At 37.9% G+C, this 10637-nt stretch overlaps 1 protein-coding gene across 1 annotated transcript in view; it reads left to right on the top strand.

The window, feature by feature from the left end:
* DNTT (DNA nucleotidylexotransferase) overlaps positions 1-10637 on the top strand; it is a 98124-nt gene that overhangs the window by 4966 nt on the left and 82521 nt on the right. Inside the window, exon 3 of the mRNA XM_009323260.1 lies at positions 5350-5475. Coding sequence (XP_009321535.1) covers positions 5350-5475 — 126 coding nt within the window. The remainder of the gene's footprint in view (positions 1-5349; positions 5476-10637) is intronic.

The following is a 10637-nucleotide window of genomic DNA, read 5'->3' as shown; positions in this document are numbered from 1 at the left end:
GCTGATTTCGGAGGGTCTGGATTAGGCTCCATGTGAACTGTGACCCCACTGCAAAACGATAACTGGGAAACCCATAAACACTGGGACCACGGCAGGATCCGCTGCGTGTACCTTCCTGTGAGGCAGAGGATGCCTGAATATTTAACAGCAATATTGCACTGTTTGCTGCTTCTTCATCATGATGTTTAGATTATGAAGGATGATTCATAAATACCACCCTTCCCCAAGAAAAACTGTAGCTCCTGATTAACTTTTTCAGTCATCTCCCATTGCCAGAAACTATTTTCCAGGATTTTACATGGAAGAATTACTGTTTAATAACACTGGGGCGGGGGGGAGAGGTGTGAATACACCAGATGGAGCTGTTGCTCTCAGACTCAGCATAATTCCATGACAGAATATGTGTTTATATTTGCAATCCTTCCAATGAAGTGTTTTTGCAGTATATTTATAATATAAAATCTGCTGGAGGGAGAATAGACCAAAGAAATCAATGCAAAACAGAAAAAACCTGAAAACCTTGTAATTACTGCATTATGTAATCTCACAGGCAAACAGGTCATAAAAATATAAATACTGGGAATGCAAAGAAGTTCTCTAAACAATAAATAAATCCCAAACGTGAGCAAAATCCTGTGAACTTTGCTGAGAGTTTCAAATCAGGATTAAAAGTAAACCAAACTACCCTTTATGTACTTTCTTAATTTCAGCAGTGCATGAAGACCTATAGATTCAGATATCTCAGAAAATATCTTTTGTAGATTTTTTTTTTCTTTTCAAAGCAAGAAATGCCTTTGTCTTTCTCCAAAATGTCTCCAATGATGCTCAAGTTTACTTTTTTTTTTTTTTTTTAATCAATGAGAATGCTACTGCAAGTTGAACTGCCTTAGTTTTCTTTTGTATCTCAAAGTCCTTTTGGAATACTGCTGGCGCAGAAACTTCTGAAAAAGGTAGCAGCACTGTCAGGAGATCATTATTATACTTTGAGACTTGCTCTGCAAGTAAGAGCTGCTGTTTTTATTGAAACATAAAGATTTCATGCTAATAGATGTAGAGTGCAATAGGCAAGCCAGTGACAGCTGTACTGTTAACTTTAAAGCTTATAGTTAAGACCAGTCTTAATTATATAGTGGCTCTAAAGTAACAAACATTTTCGTAAAGTAAAAAAGGAAGGAAGAGAAAGGATTCTAGAAGTTCAGTAAATTTAAAAATAATTTTATTGTTACAGTGTCACCATGATTATTTTTTCTTTTCTGCCTTCAGAAATGAGGAAGGATTGAAGTAAAGGTTAATTTTCTTTTTAAGTACTAGACTGAACTCGTACATAATGTAATTTAATTGGAGTTTCACTGAAGACAAATTTGGTCCATTATGTCAGTCTTGTGAAATGAAAGTGAATTAACAAACCTTGAACTCGGGCTACATCATGAAGGCTTTGAGGTAAAAGGAATGGATTGCAGTGAGGGAATGTTTTGGGTGAAACCTCATCTACATGTAGGATAGTGATAAAATTCCTATTAATATCAATAGCAGTAAGATTTCATCTTTCAGATCTTACAGTAGCCTATTTGGAAGGTTGTTCTTCATTCAGGACATTTGTTTTAAGGCATTACTAAAGAGAAATGTTCTTCTCCATGCAAAACAAGGGGAATAAAGTCAGAGTTACAGACCATTAGCTAACATATTAATTACAATTGTCACTAAAGTACTGTGGTTGCGAATGATCCGAGAGATTCTCTGATGTTAGTGATTTATAGAGTATAAAAGGTTGGGTGACCAGATCTAAGATGGTCTGAATTCTTATTGATTCATTCGGTAACAGTTGACTTTTAAAGTTAATAGCCATCATTTAAGTTAATAGGCTATGGAAGTGTGGTAGCCAAACATCTGCTTTAAAGGGAAATCAAAATATTTCCCTGGCAAAGGAATGCCTTTGTCCAGAGACGCCTTTCCCACCACAAGCAGATGGGTATGCTGGACAATAGCAGGACATTAATACCTATGTAAGGGCATCCCCACGTGCTAGAAAGTAGTGCTGTTTCCTGGGTAATGGAAAAGAGAGGCAGAACGGAAGCTTTCAGAGGGATAAAAAGAAAGGAAGAGAACCATAAGTGGGTTGGCATCCTCAGCAGCCTTAGGTACTGTGCTGTGACTGCATCTCTTCTGCCTTTTCCTCATCAGAACCCAAAACTTGTTAGTTAGTTATTTTTTAGAAGGGGAAAGAGATTTATTTTCTTGAACAAAGGATTTCCCTCCACATTAGGAAAAGGAAGTACCGCATCTTTTGGTCCCTTGCCATATCATGTGACAGGCAACTCATATTTAACATTTTCTGGAGTGTCTCACTCCGTTGCCTCGTGAAAGAGAGAGGCTTACTAATGGAAGAAATCCTTCATACTGACAGTCAGAGTTTCCCAGAAAATAAAATGAAACTTATAAACTGGCTGCCTTCTCTTCATAAAATGCTGGATATCAGCAGACTTTATTATTTGATCAATGCTGTCTGGACTTTACAAAGCTGCTGGCTGTTGAATAATGTGGCCTGACACAGTCTCTGGTATCTGCGCACCTTATTCACTGCTGCTCCATTTTCTCTGTCTCTCTCTTTGTTATTTCCCTATGTCATTATACTTCTTTGTTTGTGTATTAAAAAAAATAGTTTGACAAAGAGCAAAGCAGTCCCCTACAAGATTAATGCTGCAACTAAGCCTCTCTGCTGTACAAACTGATGCTAGTGGTACAGACTGATTTTCATGCTTATGCCATGCGGAAAATGTCACTGAAGTAGTGGCAGTGATGTTCACTGTTACTGCAGCTTGGATGTGGGGTACAAACTCTGACTAGCTCTAGCAATTAAGTAGCCTACACATTTGCGTATTTTTCAACGGTTACCCCTGTGTAGTTTGCCATAATTTCATTTTAATGTAGTGGAGATACCTGAAAAAAAAGGAATTTCAATACTTACATTTTTCCTTATATCCATAGTTGTTTCTTCCCAGTACTACAAATTATTCTGAGGTAGTGTGATTTTCCAGGATTGCTTGTTCTACTCTGTAATTGCTAGTGGATGAAACTTTAGATTTGTCCCATATTCTGTACAAATGATTTTATCCCATCTGGTCTTCACACCAAAAAGCAGTATCAATCCTGTTGTTATGTTCTGCTGATGATAGGAGATCATCTCTGTAGTTCTCATGCAGGCATCACAATATTCCCTAAAATCTACATTACTACAGACTATAGTAACTACTGTTTGCTAGACGTTTTTGCTGTTATTTCTAGCCAAGGTTTCTTCTGTTGTTATATATAATCAAGTCCTGTTAATTAAAAGTATAACTATTACTGATTAAGAAAAATGCTCAAATATCTTTGCTAAGGCAGGAACAGGATGTTTATGTGCCAGTCTGTCACCCTCTTAAACACATGCAGAGCTTCTGCATTTCGCTCTGATCCTCAATGCCAGGTAATGCTACATGTAGGTCTCTTGTTCTTTGTGTGTCGATGTCCTAATGAAGATAATAGCTTATTATATATTCTATTCAGTAACGTTCTGTCTCTTCAAAGTCTTTGCAGCTGGCACTATCATTTCAAGCAGTATATTAGCAGTAATCAATCATAGTTTATATGATTTAAAATCAATTTTAAAGTATAATTCATGAATGTGTGCAAAAGTGGATGAGTTGTGCTGTTGAGCCTGGCTGAAACCCATTTTGGTTATTCCCAAGAGTGGTCTTACACATAAAATAGCTTCCTTCCTTTCAGTGTATACTATGAAAACTGCCATATAATTCACTGCTCCTTCAGCTGTGCAAGCAAATGCCTTTTTTGTGTGTGTGTGAATAGTGTTATTTAACTACTCTGTATCAAATACAAAGGCAATTTAGCATGAAATTATATGTGGGGTTTGTGTGTGAAGGCACATACACGTATTTATAGGTTTGTGTAGCACAGATGCTAGCTTTATGTCTGTGTGTCTCTGGATACAGGGGAGAAAGAGCTCATCATTCCATTATTGGGGTGAAAATTTCATCCGTCTATCTTTGTGATTTTTTTTTTTTGTTGTTGTTGAACCATTTCCCTGTGGCTTTTGGATAGTGCAATGCAATACGTTTTTGACAGATCTGCCAAACTTTTTCAGAAAAAAATGACAAATAACAAAAAATACACAGAAATGCTGAGAACACTTTGGGTGTTTCCAAAGTATTTCAGATTTGGGCACTTTTAATGAAAGCAAAGAAATTAAAGGACTGGGCATATAAAGCAGCAGCAAAGCTGGTGCTAAATTGTCTTTTTCCAGTTGCTCCCTGGTCAGGACACTCGCATGTTGAGGACTCATGCTCAAGTTTCTCTTTTGCCAATGGGGACGTGACTCTGTGTATCCTGCCTTTCAGGAGAATTCCCTTCCCACCCTACTGGGGTGGGTTGCCCACAGACTCTTTTTGTTGATCTTGGTTGATTTTGCACGGAGCAAAATTAGGCGAAACGCAAATGAGCATGTAGGTAGCCTGGTGCTTAGGAAACTACCATTTATGATTTGGCACCTGGCTCCTTTTCCTTGCTCCAGTGAACACCTAAAAATGATGTCTGAATTAGATCAGCATGTATGGAAGGGGCTGAGTGAAAAACCACATCACAAGGTGAACACTGGCTGTTGGATGAAAGGATGGAGATGACTCTTCTATGGCTGTTTGTAAATGTTTCCTTTGCTTTATAATGACCCCAAAATAGAACATTTAGTGTAATGAATTAAATCCAAAGCAAAAAAGTTTTCTTTCCTTTTACCTGGAAGAGGGGGGAAGAGTTTATTTTAAAGTCATACAAAAATTTTTCCTCCACCGCTACATTTAGCTACAGATCAGAGAAGTCAGTTATTTGAGCATCTCTCTCCGCCCCCCTCCTCGCCCCCAGTCTAACATCCCTGATGTTATATTGAATCGTCTAGTGTTTTCTGGGAAAGCTCTCTGTTCTTTCAAGCTTATCCGCTCTTAAACCTTTGTTGTTTTTTTAATCTTATTGCAATAATAAGAGCAGTAGTAGAGACACTTGCCATGTAGAGAGATTTTTTTTTTTTTTAAATGACAGTGCCATTGAAAACTCCCTGCAAAAACTTACTGCAGGAAATGAAAAATCCCAGTAATCACTAGATAAACTGGTATTGTCAGTGCAGCCAATGTGAAATTAAATGTTTTTCCTAGGAAGGTGGTAGCAGCTTTATTATTCTCTTACCTTCCCTTTAAAGGTACGTATTTTGGGCTCATGAAATGTATTTTTGGTATTTTAAGCTATTTGACAGGTGTGTCACCAACGCTTTTCCCCTTCTTTTTTTTTTTTTTTTTTCTTTCTTGTTAGGAACAAGGTCAGTCTCCTCCTTTGAATACACCTGAATCAGAAGTGGCATCATTTATTGGAAGCAAAGTGTCTCAGTATTCGTGTCAAAGGAAGACAACTTTAAATAACTACAACAAGAAATTCACGGTAATACTTATTCTATCCATGAAAGAAAAACTGACATAAGTAAAATAAGTAATGCAGTGCTTGCACCAATATTTTCTATGGCACCCTCAGCAAATTCACGAGTTAAACGGGCAGCACAATGATAACAATTTAAAAAAGTTATAAATCTGCCATACTTAAATTAAAATTGACTGCAAGCTTAATTGCATCCTTTAAGTATTGCTGAAAGCTTAACACAGTGGATCTTTAAATACACTAATAGCTTGTAAACACATGAATTTTTAAAACAAATGATAAAATAACATTCTGACAATGTCTTTTAGTATTTCATCACATTTGACAAGTTGGAAGTAATGATAATCAAAAGTTTGGTTTAGGTCAGTCCAAGGTACTTCGCAATTGCTGTGCTGCCTTCTCTTTTGCCTAGGTGTTTAGTTCTTCAATGTCTGGTTGTAAGCTTCAGATTTTCACAATTGCTTAGTTATGAAAACAGATTGCATGATCAATGTAATTACTTTAACATGATGAAAAAAAGCCTTAAATTGTCTAGTCAAATACAAATCTTAGAGACTGTCATATATCCTATTTAAAGCTCATAACGTTACACAGTTCAGTGGGTATGAAGAGCCTGAGTCATCTGGTCTAAATTCCTTTTTAGTTACTGTGCTTAATGGCTCCTCTTGGCTGGCTCTAGATACTCAGTGACAACTATTCAATAGGAAACATTTGGCACAGAGACCCTAATCTAGTATAGTCTGAATAAATCTGGCATAGTTATATTCATATGTTTCAACTATAACATGAAACATCTCCTCATCTTCCTAAAGTTTTGTTATTTATTTTGTTATAATGTATAATTTTTATGCTTTTACTTTGTGTGTGTGTGCCTATAAATACACACAAATCTTTCAAGTAAATATTATTTGTAAGATCCATATAAAAAGAATAACAACAGATATCAGTAATTTGAGAATAAAAAACATTTACAAGGTAAATACTAAAACCTCTGGGATTTCAGAACTAAAGATAAACCTAAGAGGAACTCCAAATAGTCTTGATCTGGGAATGCACAGTTAAAAAATTAAACAACATAAATTTTGCCTCGTAGTGATGCTTTGAAATAATCATCAATTTTACCAATTACATAATAGTGTCTATGGTACTCAAGTAGGTTAAAATGTTTGCTTATTTAAAAAAAGTCCCTTTTTCAGCAACCTGATGGGAATTGAGTTTTGACCCTGCTTTGAGCCTGAGGTTGGACTAGAGACCTCCTGAGGTCCCTTCTAACCCCAATGATTCCAACATTCCCAAAACTGCTTCTTTTGAAATGGCTACTGTGCCCCACCTCCTGCTAGAAAAACAAGGCTGTGAATGTTAGCACTTAACCTCTTGAAAGCAGTCATTCTTTTTCACTGTTTACAAATATCAAATACACGCTGCTGCCTTAGGGGAAGATGTCAGACCAAAGATAGTATGACCCAAAGATTCTGTAAAATACTGGCCTTCTTGGAGAAATAGGAAGTAAGTGTCTTAGTTCTACGCTTCCTGAAAACAATGGAACGTGGGAGTCTGGCTCTCTGTTGAATTCTCTGTAGTAGGACATTTTGTCAGTCATTCTGAAGGTAAAAAAGTAAAATTGTGATGGATAATGGCAAAGTACAATGGCTACTCCCAGAAGGCACAAAGTTGTTGATTTTTAATTATCATTAGCATTTTGAGCACAAAAAGATCTAGAATAAGGTAGTTCCCTTTTTAATGATACCTTTTAAAATTATTTTTAATTTTTGAAACATCTAATATCTTTATTTGTAAATTCTCACAGTATTTTTCAATTTTCAAAGACTGAGTACTATAACTCTAGTGAATACATAGTTCATCTTCTAGCTGTTGAATTCCTGAATTTAGTCCAAGATTCAGTTCAAATGAAAACTATCATAGCAGCAACATATTCATTGAGTGGTTTCTGTTATACCAGTGTTTCACAGAGAGGCAGTCCCTAAATTACTTCCAGGTTTATCATTGCAGCAGTCTTAATGTCAGAGTACAACTTCTATTTGATAAATGAATTTTGCTGAACACATTAGAAGCAGGGCAGTTTGATGACTGAAGCGCTGAGACTCCCTTCTGTTAGCCCATATATCAAACATTTCTGAGTCTGGGTAGAAATTAGGTTTTGTAGTGACAAAGGTGGCAGTTTTTCATCCTCATACTTTGAGAGTAACTGTTCTGAGTTCACGCTGTATTTGTATTTCTGGAGGTGGTGCTGGACAAGTTGATAACGTGTGTGAGTCTGTCTAGCATCTGCATCTTGGCAGTTGTAATATGCTTTGGGTTGACCTTGGCTGGACACCAGGTGCCCACCAAGTTGCTCAGTCACTCCCCTCCTCAGCAGGATGGGGAGGGGGAGAAAATAAAATGGAAAAAACCTCATGGGTTTTAATAAATCAGGCGGTTTAATAAAGCAAAAGCCATGTGCTGAAGCAAAGGAAAACAAATGGTTTATTCTCTACTTCCCATCAGCAGGTGATGTCCAGCCACTTCCCGGGAAGTAGGGCTTCAGTATGCGTAGCAGTTGCTCCAGAAGACAAATGTCATAATAACGAATGCCCTCCCCCCCCCTTCTCTCAGCTTTTATTGCTGAGCAGACGTCATATGGTATGGAATGTCCCTTTGGTCAGTTTGGGTCAGCTGTCCTGCCTTCGTCCCCTCCCAAGACCTTGCCCCCTCCCAGCCTACTGGTGAGGGGGGAATGTTGGAGAGAGAGCCTTGATGCTGTGCGAGCACTGTTCAGCAGTAGTCAAAAAAACACTGGTGTGTTATCAGCACCTTTCTAGCTACCAATACAAAGCACAGCACTATGAGGGCTGCTATGGGGAAAATTAACTCCACCTCAGCTGGACCCAATACATAACGTAACTCCTTAGGGCTGTTGCTCTTTTTCCTCGCAACCAAAACTTGCAATGACAGCTGAAGGCTTGGGTGTTTATGGACTGCAGGAGCCGGCCCGTTCCCTGGAGGCCTGCCAGTTAGTCTGCCTAATGTCACAGGAGCCTGATTTTCAGTTTTGCTGTTGTTTTGTTGGTCTTGTATTAAACCTGTAATTCACGTTCTCAAATAGAAGTGTTCCAACAGATTTTTCAGTGTGAGCACTTGGCAAATGCACTGAAGCATTGGTATAATTCACTTGTGCATGCTGTGGGCAGCCAACCATTAAATGACAGATTTTCCCTGGCTCAATGCCATACATTCTGAAAATTAGGTCCAAACCATCTTGAATTATGTGTTGTTGATAGTATTTTGTTATAACAACTTTATTCTGTGAGCCAGGGTTGTTCCTTTTTCTTACAGATTTTCTGTTTTCTTTGGTTAGCTTGAGAATAATGTTTTTCAATCTTGCCTATAACAGGGGCACAAAACTATTATTTGCTTATGCATTCTTGGATGAACTCATGGATTCTTCCTTTTACTGGACTTTGCCCTGATACCCTGTATCAAATTCCTCTTTCAAATGAGTGGTAGTTATGTTTGAGAAAGAGTAGTAGTTATGTTTGACATCTTTTAGTCTCTCCAGAAGAGCAGGAAAACAGTCACTAATAGGCAGTGACATGCATACAACGAGGCTTTGAATGTGCTGATTTCTTGGGAGAGATACTTTTGGAGACTTGATTTCTGGAGAAATTGGTAATTAGTGATCAGTTTTAATCTTGAGCCCTGTTCTGTATATATTTTACCATGAAAGACTATTTATTAAAACCAAATAGCAGAGAGACTTGATGAGAGCTCGTGAGGATGACCTGGTGGTTTAACACACTAGATGCAATTTCTACATTCAACTGTCCCATGTTTCCTTTCTATTCTAATAGCCAGAAAGGTGCAACAAACCAGTTTTATATCATGGAAGAAGCTGCTGAAGGGTTGGCAAAGACTGTGCAGATGTGAAGGTTTCATGGCCGTGTTCAGTAAATCCTACCCAAATTATTTTTTTACGAGCTGTTGAGTAGTAGCAAGGCCTGTTGTGTGAAGAATAGGCTAAGTATGACAAATTGCATGCCAAGGAGGAGACAGTGGCATTGTGTGGCAGTTCATGGAGGAGAAATGCAACCGCTTCAGACTTGTGGGACCTCATGCAGTCTTTGGGTCACTGTGTGTCACGTACTGTGGCCTCATGGTACCTAGGTTGGGAACCACTGCCACGGGCTTTACTGATTTGGATGATTCAGGAATGCACCTGAACGCATAGCCCTGACTCCACAGGTGAGCTGTGGCTGTTCAGATGGGTAAAGATGCAAAACAAAAGGGAAAATCGTTTCACCAGAGGCTGTACCTTAGCATGTTTCCTTTATGTTTTTCTTGAACATTAATGTTATTATGGAATATAATATTACAATACTGTTCTCTGGCTCATTTGTAAATAGCTAGCCATCTTCCCCCTCTCCCACTGAAAATATACACTTGGGGGCTGCACTGTGTTTTCATGTGGTAAAATAAATGGAGTCATTCTGCTGTGCCCGAGAGGGATTGTTGGATTTGAATATTAATACTAGACTGCAATAAAATCCAGAGAGACATTATTCTGTGATGAAAATACAATTTAATTCTTACAGAAGAAACTAATTAAGTCAGAGGCAAATGGTTCTGTGATTCTGAGGCTTATTGCTAATGCTACTGAATGTTACTCCGCTTTGGCTGTTACTCATGGTAATGAGAATGTGGATGTTTAGCACGGGAAAGATGCCTGGTTTCCTTTCCACTCTGTTAGAGGGGAAAAAAAAAAATCCCTTTTTTATTTTCTCTTCTTTTGTACCTACAGAAATATGTAGCAGTTATGCCAGTGGCTCAAGCATTTATTATTATTCCATTTTAAGAGACCTCAGGAGAACCTCAACTTTAATTTTATAATGAACTTGGGAGCTCTACAGGGAGAAAACCACTAACTGAATACGTACCCTTAATGACATGTACTGTCTTACTGACATAGCTTACTTCAGTAAAAATTCTCCAGACGGTACATCAAAATTGCAAATTTTGTAAATGTATGTGAAGTATATACCTATCCAAAATGAACTGGTGGTTTGGTCAAAGGAGGAAATCTCTTTTCTCATTTTTAAGGTAAGTGGGAGGGTGCTCCCTAAAATACAGACAGAACATAAATACACCTGCACTCTTTAGCAACCCAAATTTGT

Source organism: Pygoscelis adeliae, unplaced genomic scaffold, assembly GCF_000699105.1.
Source record: "Pygoscelis adeliae isolate BGI_AS28 unplaced genomic scaffold, ASM69910v1 Scaffold294, whole genome shotgun sequence".
Taxonomy (NCBI): Eukaryota; Metazoa; Chordata; class Aves; order Sphenisciformes; family Spheniscidae; genus Pygoscelis; species Pygoscelis adeliae.
The sequence above is the reverse complement of the archived record's forward strand: the minus strand, read 5'-3'. Positions and strand labels throughout refer to the sequence as shown.